This window comes from Protopterus annectens, chromosome 7.part1, assembly GCF_019279795.1.
Source record: "Protopterus annectens isolate FY-2018-M chromosome 7.part1, PAN1.0, whole genome shotgun sequence".
In the NCBI taxonomy this organism is placed as follows: domain Eukaryota; kingdom Metazoa; phylum Chordata; order Ceratodontiformes; family Protopteridae; genus Protopterus; species Protopterus annectens.
In genome coordinates this window covers 140,072,250-140,095,046 of record NC_056740.1, presented here as the reverse complement: position 1 = coordinate 140,095,046, position 22,797 = coordinate 140,072,250, and the positions used below count along the sequence as shown (strand labels likewise).

The 22,797-nt window shown below is 44.6% G+C and overlaps 1 protein-coding gene across 2 annotated transcripts in view; it reads left to right on the top strand.

Annotated features, from left to right (window-relative positions):
• Positions 1 to 22,797, top strand: part of ZXDC (ZXD family zinc finger C) — a 1,157,677-nt gene that overhangs the window by 102,118 nt on the left and 1,032,762 nt on the right. For both annotated transcript variants that reach the window (XM_044078595.1, XM_044078596.1), the window contains exon 3: positions 7,189 to 7,267. In XM_044078595.1, coding sequence (XP_043934530.1) covers positions 7,189 to 7,267 — 79 coding nt within the window. The remainder of the gene's footprint in view (positions 1 to 7,188; positions 7,268 to 22,797) is intronic.

The following is a 22,797-nucleotide window of genomic DNA, read 5'->3' as shown; positions in this document are numbered from 1 at the left end:
CTTCCTCCTCCCCTAGTTTGGCTATGGTATTCTACCCATTTGTAAGGACTGCAGATGCATCCTTGAAGGACATAGTACAGTTTTGTACCTACCATAAATGTAGATGTCCGAACAGGATAGCATCTGCAGTCAGGATTACCCTCCTTCCCTCTGTGGTACTCCTAGGGTATTTGCCCACCTAATAGCTAGCTGGGGGGGGGGATCTCTTATGGTGTATTTGTTTGTATATATGTACATACATGTTTATTTTTTGTGTTTGCTTTCTATTGGGAAACATTGGAATTTACCCAAAAATTTAGCTATCCAAGAGGGCAACTGGCATCTGGGGCAATAAACACTGAGGAAAATGGCGTCGGCTGATGCCTTTATACCCGAAGACCAGCAGAGATGACGTCGGGTGAAGTGCGACACCAGCCGAGGCCAGACCCAGACTTTGGAATCCGGCCGACCGAAGGGCTGCCTGACGACAGGACAACCCATTTGTAAGGACTGCAGATGCTATCCTGTTCGGACATCTACATTTATGGTAGGTACAAAACTGTACTTTTTCTCTCTCTCCTTCCCCCTCTTTTTCTTTCTCTGTTACCTTCACACCAATCTATACCTATGGGCATCCCCCAGTTTGGCCTTCCTCAGGCCTTCTAGCCATGGCTGCTGTATGTTGGGGCAAGAAAAACTGATGTAATGGCATTGTCTGCCTTGCTTTATACCCCTGATTATCTGATGTAATGGCATTGTCTGCCTTGCTTTATACCCCTGATTATCTGGCGTCAGTCCCTGGTGACCTGCAGCCGACACAGGAGGGATACTCTTTACTCTGGTATTCAGGCCGGCCGAGAGCTACCCAGCAGGGATAACCCACTAGTGATGACTGCAACAGTGAATACACTTGGACATCTACATTTATGGTAAGTGTGCACAACTGTACTTTTTGGATGACTGTTTAAAGAATGTGATGATTACACTAAAGGCATTGCTCACATCTTCTTATTCGATTAGTCGGTTATACGGGAGTTAGTGATGTTCTTCATCTCACATTGCTGCAGTCCTAACACTTGGGTAGTCCGCTGTCCCAGTCGGCCCGAATACCAAAGTATAAGGCTGACGTCGGTCAAGGCGCATTTGTCTGACATCAGGACGTCAGGGTACAAATGCGCATGACCGACGTCATATCCTCAGTCTTTTGCCGCATGGTCGATGCAGAAGCAGTATTGCGAGTGCAGGTTGGCGTTCTGAAATTTTCTGAAGTCGGAGTTTCAGACCGAATCAAAGTTGGCTAAGTACCCGTTAGAATATTTTGTTTTTCTTGCCACAGTATTTAACCGGATGTCAGAAAAAGTGAATAACTGTATTTCTTGTGGGAAACAGATACCTCATAGAGATTACCATACATTGTGTATACCTTGCTTAGGGCCTGAGCACGGCGTTGTTGGCTGTCGCTCTTGTGCTAGATTTAACAAACGCACTATTAAGAGAAGATTAGATTGTGCCAGGTTAGTTTTTGGAAGCGTTGTAATTACAACATGCCGTCGGATGCTCCGACGCCCGCTTCGTCTAAAAAGCGCAGAGACAAAGCAGCGAAGCCTAGGGTAGAAGAACCGTCTGTCCCGGACGTCGGTTCTTTAGAGGGCTCGGTGGAGCCGGTGGTTCTACCAGAAGTTCCTTTGGATTCTCAGGGAGAAACTTTACTGTTACAAGATGTGTCCTCTCAGGAGGTAGGCCAGGCTGAAGGGGCTTCTCAGGTAGCTGTTCCCCCCTCCCTTCCTAAGGTGGTTAGGCTCTCCCCTTCTGTTTCCAAGGCTCCTTCTAGAGGCCGGCCAGGGTTAACTTCAGTGGGGGTCTCCCCTAGTTCTTCAGGGTCTCTGCCTAAGAAACATATGCTTAAAATGGCAGAAGATTTGATTACTATGATTAGAGGTTCTTTACCCCCCCCTGATAAGAGGCCTAGGGTGGAACCTGAGCTTGAGAGTTTTGAGCAGTGTTCGGAGGCTTCTGAGTCTTGGGCTGAAGGCTTGCAGGAGTATCCTCCTGATTGTGATTCTGATGTAGATGACTCTACACCTTGGCTTCTCCTCCTGAGGATTTTTCTTTTTCAGAGACTCTTCATTCCATGAGGGAGCATTTTAAATGGGAAGGTCAAGAATTCTCTGATTCTAGGAAAAGGCTTAGGGAATTTTTGTTTCTACCCCAGCATAGGCCTTTAGCTATACCTCCTGTTCTGGATGTGGTAGAGGATGTTTTTGCAGAGGCTTCCCTGAACCCTGATTCTTTGCCTCCTGCCCCAGTTAAACCGGACAGGTATTATAGAGTGCCTGAAGCTCATAAGTATCTTTTTAAGAGTCCTAGGGCAGACCCAGAAACTGTTTCTCAGGGCCCTAAAGGGGTTAAGGCTTCTGTTGTTAAAAATCCTGTTCCTTCTGATAAAGAGGCAAGGGCTTTGGATAGATGGGGGAAAAAGGTGTATACTTCTTCCACTTTAGCCATGAGGGCTTTGAATTGCCAGTTTCACATGTTGAAATACCAAAATTATCTCCTTTCACAATTGAAGTCTAAGGTAGATGCTCTGGCGGAAGGTATTGAGTGTAAAGAGTTGCAGGATTTGGTTCATGTTTCTGAACAGGTGGGTAAGCATTCCTTGCAATGTGGTTTTGATGCTGTACAGGCCTCTTGAGGGTGGCAGCCACTGGTTCTGTTCTTCGCAGGCACGCCTGGCTGAGGGATCAGAATTTAGCTGAACATGTAAAGACAAGGATTTTAGATGCTCCTTTACAATCTGATGTGTTGTTTGGTGCCTGTGGAAACAGTTTTAAAGAAAATGGAGGACAAGGCTAAGTCTATGCAGACTGTTAAAGATTTTTTGCAGGTTCAGCCTCCAAAGTTTAGTAGAAATTGGCCTACTAAGGGGTGGACTTATTCTTCTTATGATTCTCAGTCTAGGGGTAGATCTAGACGTGGTAGGGGCAGAGCTCAAGGTTCTTTTAGGCCTAGAACAAGCAGTTCGCCTGCCCAGTCTTCTGGTGAGGGCAGGGGTCAGTCCTTTCGTAAGCAGACCCAATGACTTGCCTTTTCAACTGCCAGAGCCTTCTCGTCTGGCAGCACCTTTGGGAGGAAGGCTGGCACTTTTCAAAGAAAATTGGAGTGTTATTACCCAAGACAGATGGGTATTGGATATCGTTCACCACGGTTACAGGTTTTATTTCCATACCTTGCCTCCATTCCAAGGCATGCCAGACATTCCTCCTATACAAAGAAAAGAGGCTCACAAGCAAATTTCTCTGTTGCTCCAGATAGGGGCCATTCAGCCGGTTCCTGTGCCAGAAAGGGGCCTAGGATTTTATTCTCGCCTGTTCCTAGTACCAAAAAGGGGAACACGTGGAGAGCAATTTTGGATTTGTCTATCCTCAACACTTATTTGGACATTCCCAAGTTCAAAATGTTGGGGTTACAACAGCTTTTACCTCTGCTGGGCAAAGATCACTGGATGGTAGCTTTAGATCTCAAGGAGGCTTACCTTCATGTGCCTATCAGACTCAGTTGCAGGAAGTATCTGCGTTTCCGAGCTGGAAATTCACATTATCAGTTCTCTGCATTGCCCTTTGGCTTATCTACTGCCCAGAGTATTCACAAAAGTTCTGGCTCCAGTTGTAGCTTTTTCAGGCTAAAAGGAAAAGAAATCTATCCTTACTTGGGCGACTGTCTGATTCTGGCTCAAGAAAGGACGAGCTTCTTCAGCATCTGGAATATGTGATAGCAGTGCTAAGATGCCTGGGGTATTCTGTGAGCGAAATAAAGTCCAGTCTAGTACCCTCTCAAGACATGTGCTTTCTGGGTGTGAGACTGAATACAGCAGCCCAGATGGCCTTTTAACCCCGGACAAACAAAAGAGTCTATCCCTTTACTTCCATCAACTATCTCATCAGTCCGTGCTGACTGCAAGGACAGTCCTTCAAGCATTAGGGTTCATGGCATCTTGTATTCTGGTGCTTCCCAATGCCAAACTGCATATGAGGAAGCTGCAATGGTATCTAAAAATGTATGGACACAGCACTGCCAGGATTTGGACACTGTCATTCCAATAATACCTTGCATTCAAAAGGAATTTTTGTGGTGGGCTCAGGAATGTCACCTAAACAAGGGACTCTCTGTGACCCGGCCAGAGGCGAGTCAGATTCTAACGACAGATGCCTCAGACATAGCTTGGGGAGCTCATCTGAATGGAAAGTGGATACAAGACAAGTGGCCTGCCAGACTACAGCATCTACATATCAACATGAAGGAGATGTTAGCAGTCCAGTTTGCATTAATGGCTTTCAAGGAGTTACTTCTTCCAGGGCAGGTGTTGATTCTAACAGACAACACTACTGTCATGTGGTACATCAACAAGCAAGGGGGAACACATTCTTATCCTCTATGCAGGCAAGCAATGATTTTGTGGGAGACTACGCTCAGCTTGCAGCTAAATCTACAGGCAAGGTTTCTGCCAGGAGCACAGAACTCCTTAGCAGATGTGTTAAGCAGGCAAATCATGGATCCCCACAGTGGAAACTGGATCTTCATGTATTTCGACAATTGACAGTGTCCTGGGGAACTCCAGACATAGATCTGTTCGCTTCTCCACTAAACCACCAGCTGCCAAAGTTTTGCACGAAAAGGTTTCATCACACAGCTTGGAAAGTGGATGCTCTTTTGTTCAGTTGGGAAAATCTTCATGTGTATGCCTTTCCACCTCTGCCTCTCCTCCCAAAGGTACTCCTAAAGGTCAGACAAGACAAGCCAAGGATGATTTTGATAGCTCCAGATTGGCCTCGGCAACACTGGTACCCATTACTGAGGAATCTGGTAAGGAAGCCTCCATGGCCTTTACCTTTAATTCCACACCTTTTGTCTCAGAGGGACGGTCATCTCCTCAATGTCAAGCTTCACTCTCTTCATCTAACAGCCTGGCATATTCTGTTTTGAACCACAGCAGGTCTCAACTTCCTCAACAAGTTTTGAATGTGATTATGGAAGCCAGAAGGCCTAGTACACGTAAAGTGTATGCAGAAAAATGGAAGAGATTTTTATTTTGGAGTGCAGCAAAGGATTTGGATGTTTCTGAGCCTAATTTGAGTGTGGCTCTTCAATATCTTACTGAGTTATTGGACAAAGGTTTGTCTTTCTCTTCCATTAAGATTCATGCTGCAGCAATTTCAGCTCACTATGATTGTGACCCACCATTGTTTTCTCATCCTTTGTTCAAGCAATTTCTTAGAGGGCAAAGAATATAAGACCCCACGTAGAGCTCCTACTCCTGCTTGGGACCTCAATTTTGTGTTGGAGAAACTTACTCTACAACCTTTTGAGCCTGCGGCTACTGCTGCATTGAAATACTTGTCATGGAAGACTGCTTTTTTGTTGGCCATTACTTCTGCAAGAAGGGTTTCTGAATTGCAGGCCCTTATGGCGGTTGAGCCTTTTTTGATTTTTCATAAGGATAGGGTATCATTACGTACTAATCCTTCATTTATGCCTAAGGTGGTCTCTAGTGTGGCTTTAAACCAAACTATTCATTTGCCTACTTTTTATGCAAATCCCCAAAATAAGGGGAAAAGATTTTGCACACTTTAGATGTACACAGGCAGTTGCGTTATTATTTAAGCAGGACTAAGGATTTTAGGCAGTCTCAGCAGTTGTTTGTTTCTTTTGCTTTGAGTTCCCAGGGCAAGCCTGTGTCAAAACAAACTATATCTAAGTGGATTGGGTTTTGCATTGCATTCTGTTATTCCCATCATGGCAAGGAGATTCCAGCTGGGATTAGGCCTCATTCCACGAGGGCTACTGCCACTTCAACAGCATTTCTAAGGGGTGGCAACTAAGGATATTTTGGAGGCAGCTACTTGGAGTTCAGTGCATACTTTCTCCAAGCATTACCACCTTCCTCTCTATTCTAAATCCAGGGCTGGTTTTGCCACTGCTGTGTTGCAGGGCATTTTGGCAGCTCCTGCTTCATTATAGTTTAGCCATCCTCCCTTACCTCTGCTTTGGGATTCTACCCAAGTGTTAGGACTGCAGCAATGTGAGATGAAGAACATAGTACAGTTTTGTACCTACCATAAATGTAGATGTTCAAGATCCACATTGCTGCAGTCCAATTTACTCCCTCCTTCCCTCTGTGTTTAGGGGTGGTTGTGTGGGTGGGGTTCTATTTTGTAAATTTGTATATATTGTACATATATTAGGTACAGGAGTGTTTGGTGTTTTTGGTTTTGGCCTTATCTTTTAGGGTCTTCTGACATCTGGGGCAAGAAAAGACTGAGGATATGACGTCGGTCATGCGCATTTGTACCCTGACGTCCTGATGTCAGACAAATGCGCCTTGACCGACGTCAGCCTTATACTTTGGTATTCGGGCCGACTGGGACAGCGGACTACCCAAGTGTTAGGACTGCAGCAATGTGGATCTTCGAACATCTACATTTATGGTAGGTACAAAACTGTACTTTTTGAAAGTTGTGCATTCGGGAATCGCATATTTAAATGTTCAATGTTGTGGGATTTCGATGTAATGGGCTTGGTCTTTTGAAAGTCGGTCATTTGGTATTTCAAGTAAGTGAGGTAGACCAATATGTACATATGTGTATCTGCAGAGAGAGACAGCCACTCAGTAGCCCATTTTCTGCCACCTATGTGATTCTCTCCATATTTGACAATCATTCTCAGATAGTGAGAATGTTACGGAGTTAAAGGTTAGTTGCATAAATGTCTAACTATTTTTCCGTGCATCGTTGGTCATTGCTCACATTTATGTGCATGTTATTTATACATTTTGTTTTTCATTCCATAACACTTTAATTTTCATAGTCTGTATGCAGTGTATCACTTTATCCGTTGACTTTCTGTTTGATGCCCTATATGTATTTTTCTTGTATGAGTTATACACATTTTGATGGAGGAATGTTTTACCCGAGTCCGGTTCAACTGAGGCTGTTGATTCAGTGGAACACTACACAGCCATCAGAATTCAAAAGATTTTTTTTTTGTTGTGTTCAGTATTTTTCATTGGTATTGTTTTGGAGCAGTTACCCACCGAAATGTAAAGACTGGAAGCAGATGTAAAATTGTATGTTGAACCTTTCAGCTGTCAAGCTTTTCTTTGCATGTCCTTTGTTGCTCCTGCATGAAAGTAAAAGTTGTGTATTTTTTTTCTAGGGGAACGGCCTTTTATCTGTGATTTTGAAGGGTGCGGTTGGTCATTTACCAGCATGTCTAAGTTGTTAAGGCATAAAAGGTAAGCTGTTTAAGAGTACTTGAAGTATCCTCTTCTGCATTTGAAGTTATGTTTTATGATTTTGAAGCAGCATTGCTCTTGCAAAGGTCGTGTGTAAAGTATAACCTTAGATGGTTGTATTTCTAAAAGTATAAGGATTAGTTTGATTGTTTTAAAAAGTACTTTGGTGGGTGATGCCATGTAAAGCTAAATCTTCTTGAACTGGTTGTGTTACAACCTTACAGTAAAATCTAATTGATTTGCTCTTCTTAAGCTGTATGTACACACCATAAGAAGGAGTCCCAGAGTACATCTGAGAAAATGGTAGACAGAAAGATATTACTGGGAAATTTTAAACAAAGTCATCTAGTCACTAGTCCCCCAGTTGATGTAAACTTGCGATATATTGATTTTTTTAAATCTAGAGATGAGGGGAGAGAGATGCCCAACTGTAGTAAGAGTTTCTGGATTTCATGTTTCTGGTGACAAGCCATTTGCCTCATCAGTGTTGCGTCATGGCTTTATTTGGGATGAAATGCAGCTTTTCATACAAAAAAAACATATGCATGTGAAAAGTAGTCTCCGGTGAAAAATCCAGCAATCCAAATCAGTGTTTTGTAACCGTAGTCAATGCAAGTCTTGGCAGACCAGGTCATAACCAGTACTGTAGGCATAATGTTAACAATTTATGGGTCTGGTGATGCTTGTGCATTACTTCTCTTCAAATTGGATGACCTCTGCCTAAATTTCAACTGGATTCAGTTCAGGTTCAAAGTAGTGCAGTTTCCCCCTTCATGCAGGTGATGCTGTGGTTTTTACTGGACTTCTTATGCTGTTACGTAATCCAAATGCCAACCCACTTCAGGTCAGACCAGCATCGGTTTGCGAAGTTCAGACATTTTAGAATTGTTTTATTACTGCTGCAACTAGGTCATTATATTTATGCATGTTTACTCCAGCCAGAATGGCTTGGAGGGATTAAGGCTCGTTTTGACCAAGTCCACCAGAGTTCTGCTGGTGGCTCTGGTGTCAGTTAAAGCCTTGCATAGGAGAGAAATGACATGGCTTTAGCCTACTCACCCCTGTTTGGGGGTTTCATCATTCCAGCAGTAATCCATTTAATGTTTATCATACACACATGCACTTTACTGCAGGTTGTTATTGATGTGATTCACATACCCCTGCTGTTATTTTTGTATGCCAAGCACTGTACTTTACTAAAAAGCTTATTCTATTCCATTTTGCTTCTCTTACCTTTTACTTTACTGTAGCAACATTTAGTTGTTGAGTAATGGGTATTTTTTCACCTTGGGAAATACCATTTCTGATCTGCCTGTTTAGTTAGATAGTTATTTGTCTGAATGTGCTACAGTCTGGGGCACTTGGTGCTGAATCTGCATATTACAGAAAACACCTACTCACTATAAACTGTCATAACTGCATAATCAGAAGGCAGTGCCACTTAGCACATAATCAGGAAAAAATTGACACACACCTTTTAACCTTAGTGCAAGAACTGGGGGCAAAGCCAAAAATAATGAGACAAAGACCCAAAATCAGGCACAGATTTTAAGTGTTGCTTGGCTGTTAGAGTAACATGCTTTTCCATTAGCATTCATTTTTCTGAAGGATATGAAGTCTGAAACTCAAATGTCTGTCAATTAGTGCCTGCAACTTCAATGATTTGCCAGAAAACAATACATTTTAAGAGGAAACGACCAACACTATTAAAGAGAAATATGGGCACACAGCTAAATTCTTGATGACTGAGAGTATAATTGGACAATTTCTTGGCAGAGTGTAACTACAAATGCCAAGTTTATTAAACTTTTTATATACTGAGGTAACCAAGGTGAAAATAAAACTGTGTATTTTAGAAACAGCTGACTTTACACGATGGGCATACCTCAACCTGTTAGAGCAAGAACTCTGGACAAAACCATAAGTAAAAGTGGGACAAAGGCACAAAAATAGGGACTTTTTTTTTTTTTTTTTTTTTTTTTTTTACATATTGCTCTTACAAACTTAGAAAGTTGATATAATAATGGGTTTTGCATTAGCATGACTTTGCTGAAGGGTATGAAGTCTGAAACTCAAATGTCTGCCCATTAATTTGCAACTTTAGTCTTTAATGATTTGCTACAAATTTGCCAGAAAACCACAAATCTGATGTCAGTTTTCAGTCATTCATTCATGACAGTTTGGTTTCTGTTCCATCCTTGGAACCAACTCGGCCGTTGTAATAAGTTCATGCCAGCCAGAAACTCTCAAGCTAAGGCTACCCATAGTGCCTCTCTTCCTTTACCTTCAGATCTCGTTTGCCCTGTAGATTTTCAGGATGCGTCAGGCCATGCTCTCAAGCTAAGTGCTTTATTTTTCAATATTTGTTCTTATTTACACCTCCTCACTCTAATATTCTTTGGTTGTTTTATATTTCTATTACCTAATTAGTGATTATCTGTGTGTGAGTGCTGTTATTACCCGTTTGGTAATTCTTCATTACAATAGTTGGTATAGACCCCTTCCTTCCCTCTTACCTCTGGTAACTCTTAAATACCATTCTTGGTATTTTTCCCTTGTTTCCTTTCTTCTCTTCCCCCTTTTGGGTATTTCTCTTGCTGTCATCCTTGGTACGCTTATTAAATAAAAAAAAAAAAAAAAAAAAAAACTTCCCTTGATTTTAACATTTGTGTGTGTGATCGCATGAATGGCTGTTTATTACATTTGTAATTCACCTAACAATGGCTGAGAAACAGAAAGGTACAACCGGCTTTAAGCAATGTGAGAAATGTGGCAGAAAGATGCCCAACTCTTGCGTTTATTGTTTGGGGCTGCCACACTTGGAAATTCAGCCTCCATGCGACCTCTGTTAAGGGTTTTAGTGCCCAGATCCTTGCAGTGTGTCACAACAAATTGATCCTCAAGGGTTGTTGAATACCCTCTTTTCAGAGGCTTTGTCTGAGGCCTAGGAGTCAAAATCTTCTAAAAAAAATAAAAAAAGAGGAGCCACTCAGTCCCAGCATCTTTTCAATCTCAAGAATCGAAATCGTCCAAAAGCCAAGTTCCACAGAACCGAAGTCTAAACAATCCAAATTGGTACCAACAACCGTCTTGGCACAGGAGTCTACTACCCCTTCCACAGTGCCATCTGTTTTTATGGAACCGATGAAAGTTACCATGGTACCGACCCCTACAGTGGTACCTTGGACCTTCTTGGCACCAACAATAGCTTCTCTTATAAAACTGGTCACTCCCCCCAACACAAGCTTTTGGTCAGCTGACCTCCGTGCCAAAGGTCGAATCCATAGCCAGGAGACTCTATTCCCCATCTGTTGACCCTTTTTTGGTCAGCAGCTTAGTCCTTTTATTGTTTTATTGAACCTCCAGAATCTCCCTCAGAGATGTCCGTTTGTTCCACCAGGAGCCTTTTGTAGCTTGATGTAGTTAGATTGGTGGATCAGCTCTTGGCGGCCAGAGGAATTCCAACCCTGTCTAGGACCTCCCTCCCATCCGGAGCTGAGGTTTTCTCTCCAAGGACTCCAGCTTATCTTTCTCCTTCAACCTCCCCTTAGGATTTGGAGCCCTCAACGCCTCTCTTCTTCGGTACCAATGGTGGATCTCACCTTAGTACTGGAACCCACTATGTGGACCTCTGCTCAGTCTGAACCGACCCACCACAGGACAGTGGCTCGGCTGCTGGCTCTGGAATCCCTAGTACAGCACCAATTGTTTCCACCGCATCATCTACGGTTACGGTTGCTTTGACAGTTCTGAGTCCTCTCGCAGCTTCTTCTCTGGAGGTGGGCTCATTGGAGCGGGGTGTGACCCTGGTTCTGAGGTTGTCTTTCTCTGTTATGGGCTCCCATCCCACTTCAGGTGGGCCTGCCTTTCAGATTATGGAGAGAGCGCTTACCTCAGCAGGCTCACAGTTGGCATCCCACTCTGTCAGAATGTCACATGTATATATCCTCTGGCTTGCAGCTGTCACAGTCTTTTACATTGGGGCAACGGGCACGGGAGCAGCAAGACACCCTACCACAGGGTACTGTCTATTTGGAGTCCTCCTCAGACCTTCCCCTGATGAGCTACCCTGTAAGAGATCATGCAAGTGGAAGCACATTGATTCTCCGGAGAATCTCCTCACCGAGGATACAGATTACGATGAAGGGGCAAGGTCCCCTCAGTCACCCCCTGAAGATGTCTCCTTTAGAGACATCCTAGAAACCTTAAAGCATAGGGGTGACTGGAAGCCCACCAACCCTTCCTCCAAGGAATATGTCTTCTTGCAGGCTTTCTGTTCCCGACCTTCTACCTCCTGGATGACCCCGCCTGCATACGAGTTAGTCAGTCTCATCGTGCAGCATGCGTGGGAGGCCTCTGACACTATTGAGCCAATTCCCCGGAGACCTGACAAAATTTTCTCTACCCAGAGGATCAACCCCACTGGTCCACAGGTTTAGCAGTAGATGCTATGGTGGTGGCCAGGGCTGCAAAGAATGAACTTGCAGAGGAGAGTCCTTCTGTCCATCCTCCAGAGTGTCTCTGACATTGGACAGATTAGGGAAGCGGGTTTATGCTTCAACGACCTTTGCCATATGGTCGTTGAATTTCTTGGCACATTTCACCTGTCTTCAAAGGGACCTGATCACTGAGCTGTCAGGAACCCTAGCAGGAGCAATGTCTGAGGAGGTATGTGATGAGGTTGCCTCCCAGCTCGCAACCCTAGAATCCATTTCTAAGTCATCCATGTGGTTGATTGCACATACAACCGAAGAGGCCACCAGAGCTGCGGGTTCAGGCATTGTCATGACGTCATGCCTGAATGTGCTTGTGTGACTTCGCGGACCCCTTCAAGTTTTCCTTTGTCAACGCTCCCGTTGATGCTTCCTCGTTATTTGGCCCGAAGGCTAAAGACACATTAGCCAGATGTGAAAAGGACAGAAAGACCTGCTCTGCTGTGGGCGTATGTTTTTCCATTCCTCAATGACCCTATTCCAGGAATCAGAGGAGTGGAAATATGTAATCCAAAAAGTCCCAAGGGTCTTATCGGAACACACGTGGTGAGTTTTCTCCCCGGGGCAGAGGGGGGGACCTCATCAGGAAGACGCCCTTCCTGTGGCAGAGAGGACCTGCACAACCAGGGCTCCAGAGATTCTTTCTCTGGGCAACCGTGTTAGCGCTCCTGAGGAGCGGCCCGATTGCTTACCTCTAGAAGCAGTCGGGGGAAGATTCTCTCTGCACCACTTAGCCTGGCTCTCAATAACATCAGACTCCTGGGTGCAGAAATTAATTACCAGAGGTTACCATATCCCCTTCATTTTTTTTCTAAGGCCACAAATGCGAATCCCCGACGTTCCACATAATCAGAGGGAGGCAGCAGCTCAAGAAATTCAGAAGCTGCTTGAAAAAAAAAGTCCTCCAAACAGTCCCACCAGACCAAGTAGGATCTGGATTTTACTTAAGATTCTTTTTAGTGCCAAAAAAAGACAGGGGACCTGAGGCCGATTCTGGACCTCAATATCTTGAACAAGTTTGTCCTACAGACAAAATTCCAGATAGTCTCTGTTTAGTCTATCCTTCCATTTCTGGCGAAAGAAGATCAGATGTGCTCAATAGATCTTCAGGATGTGTATTACCACATACAAATGGGCAAGCACTCTAGAGGATACCGCCGCTTCTGGCTGAGAGACTGTCATTACCAATTTTGTGCACTACCCCTTGGTGTCATCACAGCCCCCAGGGTATTCACCAAATGCATGGCAGTGGTAGCAGCTCATCTAAGGCTGCAAGGATTCCAGGTGTTTCCATATTTAGATGACTGGCTCCTTACCGCCCCCACCAGGCATCTACTGTTTCACGCCTTGTACTACATTCTAGAACTTGCAGAGTTTTTAGATATTTCAATAAACAAAGAAAAGTCAAAACTGGCACCCACTCAAAGCATAGAATTCATTGGAGCAACATTCAACACGAGATCCTGTGTGGTTGCTCTACCTCTTCACAGACTACAAAGATTAAGATCATAGCTCCAAGTGATACTCACTCAAAATATAGTCCCAGCTCGCTTAGTCTTACAACTGCTAGGATCAGTGGCAGCGACAATCACTCTAGTTCCCCTGGTGAGGTTCCACATGAGGCTGCTTCAATGGCTCCTAGCATCACAGTAGTCTCTGTTAACACACCCTATGTCTTATCTAATCCACGTAAATCGATGCAAGCAGGATCTGAACTGGTGGATGAAGCCAGAAGAGGAGCTATGGAGTCGTCCCTTTTCATCCCGTCAGCCCAAGGCCATATAGTGACCACAGATACATCCCTGATATGGGGGGGCATTTTCGGGTAAGGACAGTCCAAGGCACTTGGTCCCCTTTAGAGGCCAATTTGCATGTCAGCATCCTAGAACTGAGGGTGGTGCTTTTATCGTTGCAAGCATTCCAATCTGCCCTTCTGTCAGGGACAGTTGCTATCCAATCAGACATGTTGGTCGTCTGGTACATCAACAAACCGAGAGGAACCAGATCTTATCCGTTATGTCGGGAAGCCCTGAGAGTATGGCAATGGGCGATTGCCTCCAACCGATTTCTGATAGCAATGCACATTCCATGGAATTCCAGTGTGATTGCAGACAAACTGAGCAGATGCATTCTCCTGCCTCATGAGTGGTCTCTCAGTCCCATATTAGTGGCTTAAATATTTCATCGATGGGGCCAGCCTTGCTGCTATCTGTTTTCATCTCTCACGAACCACAAATGCAACAGCTACTTTGCACTAATCCCCCCTTGGGGGGAAATCCCCGAGAGATGCTCTTCTGCACAATTGTTCCCGGGACTGCTTTATGCCTTTCCTCCTAATACCCCAGTATTTGAAGACAGCACAACAGTTGATAAGCAAAATGATCCTCATTGCACCTTATTGGCCCCGTCAAGTCTGATTGCCCTTTCTCTGACCTCACCTAGTTCACTGTCCTTGGACTCTGGACCCAACTCTGGGACTGCTGTCTCATCCGCAGGGGTTGATCCATCCCAACCTACAAAGTCTCAAGCTGACTGCTTGGTACTTCCACTTCCAGTAATTGCCAGGCAGAATCCTTTCCCAGTGCAAAATATACTTCTGGCTTCTCATAAACCACCCACCAGAAAACTTTATATCAGTAAATGGAACAAATTTGTGATTTGGTCTCAAGGAGAAGTTGACCATTTTTCAGCCTCTATTAATAAAGTGCTAGAATATTTATCAATTGTACTCCATTTGGGAGCCTCAGCATCTATCTGAGTTCATGTAGTGGCTATTTCAAATTTCCATAATGGCTTCAATGATTTTCCTTGATATCTGACCGCCTTTTCAAAACCTTCCTAAAGGGAGTTATGCATTTGAAACCACCTTTTAAAAAGCCCATTGAACCTTGCAATTTGATGTTAGTCTTACAAACTTTGATCCATCAGGCCTTTGAGCCAGCAGCCTTCTGTGATATCAGATTTTTATCTTGGAAGACCTTATTCCTGGTAGCCATCACTTCAGCCAGGAAAATATTCACTTCAGCCAGGAAAATATTAGAATTGCAGGCATTGTGTGTAAAGTGCACATACATCATTTTTCATAGAGAGAGTGTATCCCTTAGGACTAACCTCTATTTTCTCCCCAGAGTTGTCTCAGACTCAAACATTAACCAGTCTATTGACCTGCAAGTTTTCTTCCCAAATTTTTCAAATAAAGGAGAGTATTGTTTGCATTTGTTGCATGTACATAGACAGTTAAATTTTTACTTAGAATGAAATCATTCAGGAAATTGGACCAACTTTTCCTGTCTTTTTCAGGTACTCAACTAGGCAAACCAGTTTCCAAAGTCACCTTATCGAAATGGTTGAGGGATTGCATCGCATTTGTTTATCAAACAATCAACTAAAGTCGAGGCCCATTCTAGCAGATCAGTTTCCACATCAGTGGCCTTTCATTCTATAGACTCCATGGATGAAATCTGCGCAGCAGCTACTTTGCCTTCCTGTCGTACCTTTATCACTCGTTACAAATTGGATAAGGTCTCCAGAGGAAGGGCATCCTTTGGCTCTATGTTGCTCAGCAATTTCCTTCCATAGGGCCTCCCGGGACATAAAGTAGCTAGGGACTCTGTCCTAACTGTCACGAATGAGTGAAGGTTGACAACATCAGCTAAAGAAGTTATGTTCTTACCTTAACTTTCCATCTGTGTTGTCGATCATTCATTCATTCTTGACATCCCACCCTCCTACCCCCTCCAAAGACTCTTGGAGGTTCGGAACTAGTCCTGGTTCTGTAGTAGGGCAGTTGCTCAGACAAAGCTTCCGCTTTTTTATTTCTATGGGCAAAACTCGATCTGAAGGGAAGAGAGGCACTATGGGTAGCCTTAGCTCAAGAGTTTCTGGCTCAAGCTTGTTACAATGGCCGAGTCAGTTCAGAGGATGGAACCAAAACACAACTGTCAAGAATGAATGAAGATCGACAACACAGATGGAAAGTTATGGTAAGAACATAACTTTTTTATGAAAAACGGACCAAAATTATTAGTCAAAAATCTGTACATTCTTTGAAAATCTGTACAGTTGAGAGGTATGATGGGAGCTTATTTACAGCAGAGGGAAAGAACTGAAAAAGAAATAATTTGCACTTTATCTTTAATGGGACTGAACAGTTTGGTTTGGTTCACAGGCTAGAGAGAAGTTAAAGGAAAGTAACCAACATGGCAAGACCTTAATGATCACTGCATCTGCTTCCAATCACATTATTCTGTCTCTGCCATGAATCATAAGGGGCCCAAGTTCTGATTCAGGCAGGGGCCAGCAACACGAAGTACAAGTCGTCTGATATGAGCCATAGAGGCTATGGCTAATCACAAACTGGTACCCATTTAAAGGAAGGAATTCTCAGCAGGGGCAGGGCTTTTGTGGTTCTCCATGAAGATTATTTAACCCGCTCTAGCCCAGAAGACATGCTTGTCTCTCTCTGGTGGAAGTTGGCAGTCAGTTGTCTCAACATCTGACTGTGTGGAAGGCCATCACACAGAATAGGTAGATCAGAGATGGTATTTTTCAAGGCTACAAAATTCCCTTCCCATCCTTGTTTTCTCTCTTCCTAGTTACCCACCACATTAGAAGGGGTGATAACATTAGAAATAAGTATCCTACAAAATTTCCTTCCCATCCTTGTTTACTCTCTTCCTAATTATCCACCACATTAGAAGGGGTGATAAGATTTAGAAATAAGTGTCCTAGAAAAACTGTCCATTCAAGAGTTCCCAATAGATAAGAAGATCCGGATTTTATTCGATTTTTTTTTTTTTTAATTTTGAATTTTGAAAGTCTTTGGGCCCAAGAGTGGAGTAGCATACATCAATTAATTCTCCAAGCTGTTCCAGATGGGATCAGTGCAGATGATTCTTCCTTAACTCTCAGAGATTGGATGTGTTTGTAGAAGCCTGCAAAATGCATACCCACTCGTCAGGATAATCAAGGAGTCAAAGTTTTTACACTTCTGGATAGGAATCAGTCACTGTTGGTTTTGAATCCATCTATTTGTTCCCAGCTCCCGGGGTTTTCACCAAAGGCATAGCTGTGGTAGCAACACAATTGACCTAAGAACTTTCCCTACGTAGATGAGTGGTTTCTAGCTATCCCTACCGTGGAGAAACTATGATGAATTAATGTCTGCTGTGCCAATTCTAGGCATCATGAAGAATAGCACAGTGACAGAACAAATGCAGTCCATACTTTTTATAGGATTATTGGATATTCTTTCTTGAGGAAGAGTCACTTTGCTGGAAAGTACTCCTTGGTGCAGTGGACAGTCTATATTCTCTTGGATTCTTCAGATGTTGTGCCTCCGAGCTTTAATCTGAAAACTGCGGGGTTTAAGTTGGCTACAGTTTTCTAGTTTTTCATGCTCAGTTTCACAAACAGATCTTAGAGTAGACCCAAAAGACGCAATAGAATCTGTCATCAGGATTGTTGTTCGATCAAGTCAGATCCCTCCTTCAGTGAATTTGCCCAGTGTTTGCAAGTCACACCTAAAATTGTTTAGACTGTTCGTAGTCACATTCTTACTGTGTACATCTACTCTTGGGTGAAGGTGGGGCAGTTTGGAGGTTCAGTAGTGCAAGAGATGGGGGTCATACAAGAGTCTTGTTTGCGTATTGTTTTGGAAATGAGGATATTCATTTCCTGTCTGCTTGCCTTTCAAGGTTTACAGCCTAGGAGAAACATGTCTACCTGTTTGCATAGTAGCTTGGTATATTAACAAGTGGGCTGGCCTTTTCTGTCCTCTTTGCAGAAAAACTCGAGTGCCATGCAGTAGGTAATCTTGCACAGCCATTTCCTCTTGACCACTTTCAGGGGAGGACCCCTATCTAGCAGACAAAGTGTAATCCACTGCATCCTTTTGTACTGTGAATGGTTCCCAAGTCCATCTATAATAAGGATGCTTTTCCAGAAGTGTGTAACCCAGTGTCTGAGGTTTTTGCACCCACAACAAAAAATCAAATGAGGTTATTTTCCCTCTCCTTACCCCCTTCCAATGACAACTCAGAATACTTTAACTGAAGCCTTGACCTTAAGGTCTTGTTTACTTCCTTCATTTCTCCATTGGTGAAGTTCATTCAGAAGGCAGAGTTCCACAAAATCAAGGTGATTCTGATTGCCACCGTTTGACCAAGACTGTCCTGGATCCATTTGCTACAGCCCTACTTATTTTATTATTCTCTCAGGTGCGCTTCCAGCCACTTTCAGGGAAGTAATATCCACATCTCTGTGCACTGCAGCTGTCAGGCTTGACTGTTGCAGTTCTTTTGTCTTGCTAGATCAGACAACCTTTTCACTAGGGCAGTGTGTTACCTTGTCTGAGCTGTTTCACACAAAAAGACATAAAGACTTTCTTGATGAGAAAAAGAACATGTTTAGTGTGTTTGGGGCTGTGATTAATCAGTTCTTTTAGTTCCTTTCTGCAAAAATTGACTTCACTTTCCTTTAATGTTAAGTTGTCTATCTCGCCTTCATTCTTGCTGGTTGGGTTTGGAGCCGATCCTCTGCTCCGACTTGGCCATCTACTAAAGCTCGAGAGCTATTTACTGGCTTGAGGCCTCCCCATATCCCACAATGCTTGGCGCTAGATACCCAGATCTCGTTTGCCGCTTCAGCTACGAGGTTGCGATTTTACTGGCTCAGGTCGTATTATTCCGTTTTTTTGGTATTAGCTAGAAATTTACCTTGTATTTTTAGTATATTTAGATCGTCTTCCCTTTTAGTGTAGTTAGACTGTGTATCCCCTAGTTTATCCCACCTAGGAAACTCGTTTTTTGTTAGTTTCTTCCCTTCCCCCCCTTGTTTCTTCTCTTTAGTGGCTAACCCCACCCCTTTGGTGCTTTACAGGAGTTGTGTTTAGCCTTATTGTATTTGTATATTTTTATTAAGGATAGTTGTTGTTGTTATTAAGTGTGGTGATAGTTTTGTAGTTATTATTGTTAACTTAACTAGAGCGGGTGTGTGAGTGTTTTTGTGTGCCTTGTTTAAGCTCTAGTTTAATTTTTCTCGCTTTAGTATCCCCTTGACAGTATGTCTAAGGATACTAAAGTTTCAGGCTTCAAGAAGTGTGACTCGTGCTGTCAGAAGATGTCTTTGACAGACGGTCACACTTCTTGTGTGTATTGCTTGGGTTCCCTACACCTGCAACAAACTTATTTTGAGAGGCTTACTTAAGCCAGAGGGATCCCCAGCGAAGCCTCAGTCGGGGAAATCCTCAAAGCCTGCCAAACCGTCGGCTCCCAGTTCGGAGCTGTCGCCGGGCGGAGCATCTTCCTCCTCTTCGGTTCCGGCTGGAGCCGACATCTCTAGACCTCAGTCGGCTCCGACTTTAGTATTGGAACCATCTTTGAGCCGAAAACGTTCTAGGTCCCCTTCCCTAGAATCGGTTCGTTCGGCTCCGAGGTCACCATTTTTTCAATCTGAATGAAGCCATAGGTCCCACTCCTCTTGGTCCTCCAGGCTATTTGATCATGACTTGGAGAGGATGGTCAGTAGACTCCTTAAATCGCAGGCCCTGGCCCAAATGTTAACTAGCCCTTCTCAATAGACTGTGGCTGTCCTGGTGTCTTCAGCAATTCCTCCTCCTACTCCCCCTTTGCGTTCGGAGCCAGAGCTGGTAGGGGCTCGAATCTTGGAAACGTTGGAGCTGATACCACACCTTTCGGCTCCTTTGTCTGCTCCGATCTCTTCATTGGTCCCTTTGTTGGAGGGATCTGGGCGCCGGGACTCCCTCATCGGCTCCGAGGGGGCGAGTGGCATTGGAAACTTGTCCAACCCTGTTCTCCCTCTCGGGGCTTCGGCGCAGGTGAGCTCGGCCCCGACATCAGCCTCGGAGCCATCCCTCTCGGTGCCGGGAGGGGTTCACGTCTCCTCGGAGCGGGGACCTTCTGCTCTGCCTGATAGGGGCGCCTTTGAGGTCATGAGCGTGCTGACTCCTGAGTCGGCTCCTCGATCGGCCCCTTCGGCTTCTCCCCCCATGGTGCCTGCATCGGTCTCTGCCCACCCTCCTGACCCCAAGCGTGGATAACAGACGCTCCAGGTTGCCCCATTGGGTATATCTTCCTCTTCCGAGGCCTCCCCTGATCTTTCAGAGGAGCCCCCTCGGAAGAGAAAATGTAAGAGGAAACATGTCGACTCCCCCGAGTCAGTCACGTCTGATACCGACTTGGATGATTCGGAAGGGTCCCCAAGATCCCCCTCTGAGGATGTCTCCTTTTCAGACATCCTAGAGATCGTTAAGCAGAGGGTGAACTGGACTGCCCTTAACCCTTCCGAGGACGAGTCGGTATACCTGGACACGTTTGGATGTCCTTCATGGATGCATCTGCAGTCATAACAACTGGGTTGTCCTGTCGTCAGGCAGCCCTTCAGTCGGCCGGATTCCAAAGTCCGGGTCCGGCTTCGGCTGATGTCGCACTTCACCCGACGTCATCTCTGTTGGTCTTCGGGTATAAAAGCATCAGCCGACGCCATTTTCCTCAGTCTTTCTTGCGCGTGGCCAAGCAGAAGCTGTTCGCAAGTGCCGGTCGGTCGGATCCAGAGATTACTTCTACGAATACTACTTGAAGACTTCTAAAGCTAAGTACCCGTTGGGGACTCTTTCTTGCCTCAGCCGATGTCAGAAAAAGTTAATAATTGTTTAACCTGTGGGAAACAAATACCTCATAAAGATTTCCACTCTTATTGTCTGCCTTGTTTAGGCCCAGCCCACGACGTAGCAGCCTGTTCGGCCTGTGCTTCTTTCAACCGGCGACGCTTAGGCGTCGGTCGGAGTTTGCAGAACAGTTTTTCGGTTCTGATTTTGCGTACATTATGCCGTCGGATCCTCCGACTACCCAATCTGCCAAAAGCGCAAAGATAAAGACCGACACTCGCGGTCCGCGGTTTCGGCGAAACCATGGTTAAGCAAACGCGAGTGTCTCGGTTTCGGCGAAACCGAGAAAACTGATCAAAGTACAGCTGAACCTATCTCTACAACTGAGGCCCCTGCTACCACTCTTGAATCGGCCTCAGAAATTTTATCCACTACGGTGGTTGCCACTGACTTATCAGACACCATTCCCTTGGATGTCTCTACCCCAGCACGTGGTGCTGCTAGGCCTCCAGCAGCCATGTCCATTAAGGCCTTCGCCAGGGCTAAAGCAGCCAAGACTACTAAGACAGTGCCTGTTAAACCCCCACAACCAGGCCCTCTTCTAGTTCTCAAATGCTTACTTTGGCAGAAGATTTAATTTCATTAATTAGAGGATCTCAATCTCACCCAGACAGGGCCTCTCAGCCCCAGAGAGGAGACTTAGGGCAGAGCCCACTGAGCGAGTGTCCTCTGATGATTCTGCTGGCGAAGCAGACATAACTGACCAGCCAGAGGCTCCTTTCTCCAATTTTGAAGATTCTGATGCTGAAGAATCCATTCCAGCTGCTTCCCCACCAGAAGAATTCTCCTTTGGGGAAACCTTACATGCCATGCGAGAGCAGTTCCAATGGCAGCAACAGGATTTTTCAGACTCCAGAAAAGACTTAGGACCTTTCTGCACCTCCCACAGCACAGGCCCTTAGCTATACCTCCTGTTCTCTCTGTGGTGGATGATGCTTTCAATGATGTCTGCTCCGCTCCAGATTCTTTACCCCCAGCCCCTGCCAAACCAGACAGATTTTACAGGGTGCCAGATACTCATCACCACCTTTACAAGGCCCCACTTGCAGACCCAGAAACTATATCCCAGGGTCCCAAGGCAGTAGCAGCGACCATAGCTAAAAACCCTATTCCTTCTGAAAGGGAAGCAAGGTCATTAGACAGATGGGGTAAAAAGGTCTACACTTCAGCTACTCTCTCAGCTAGAGCTTTAAACTGTCAGTTTCACATGATACAATACCAAGAGTTTATGCTTGAGCAGTTAACTAAAAAACTAACCACTGATGAATCTCTTGATAAGAAATATGTATTAGAAATGGTAAATAACATACAACAGGTTAGCAACCATTCCTTAAAATGTGGCTATGATGCACTGGAGGCTTCATTTAGATCAGCCATGACTGGCACAGTAATAAGAAGGCATGCATGGCTAAAGGAGCAAGCTTTACGGATCATGTTAAAGCTAAGTTGCTAGATGCTCCTATGGATAAGACAAGTTTGTTTGGTACACCTGCCCAGCAGGTTATGAAGAAAATGGAAGAAAAGGCAAAATCTGTTCAAGCGGTTAAAGATTTCTTGCAGGTTCAACCCCAAGGTTTAGCAGGAACTGGCCTGCCAAAATTGGTCCTTTCCTGACTCCACAAAATTTCAAAGGGGCAGGAATAGGCGTTCCAGAGGCAGAAACCAATCCAGACGAGGTGCCTACAGAGGGCGGCAGTGGCAAGGTAACAACAGAGGCACAGACACAACCACTGCCACTACATCAGCACAACCACAGTGACTTAACCTAAATCCGCCTACCAGGGAACAAATAGCAGCTCCTCTAGGCGGAAAGTTAACCTTATTTTCAAAGAACTGGCACTACATAACAAAAGACAAGTGGATTTTACAAACCATAGATCAAGATTACCGGTTTCACTTCCACACTTTACCAGTCAAAAGAGGAATGCCAAATCTACCTCCAAATCAAAAAACAGAGGCACTACAACAGATAATGGAGTTAGCAAACATGAGAGCTGTGGAAAGAGTGCCAACAGCAGAGCAAGGAAAGGGGTTCTACTCCAGACTATTCCTAGTTCCAAGAAAGGAAAAAAGTTGGAGACCAATTCTCGACCTATCCACCTTAAATACATACATCATTGTCCCAAAATTCAAAATGCTGACCCTACAGCAACTTCTTCCCATGCTGGGCAAGGAGTCTTGGCTGGTAACTCTAGATCTCAAGGAGTCATACCTGCACGTCCCCATTCGACCAATCTGCAGAAGATACCTCAGATTTCTTGCAGGATCAGAGCACTATCAATTCTCAGCATTGCCCTTTGGCTTATCTACTGCCCAGAGTATTCACAAAATGCCTGGCATCAGTAATCGCC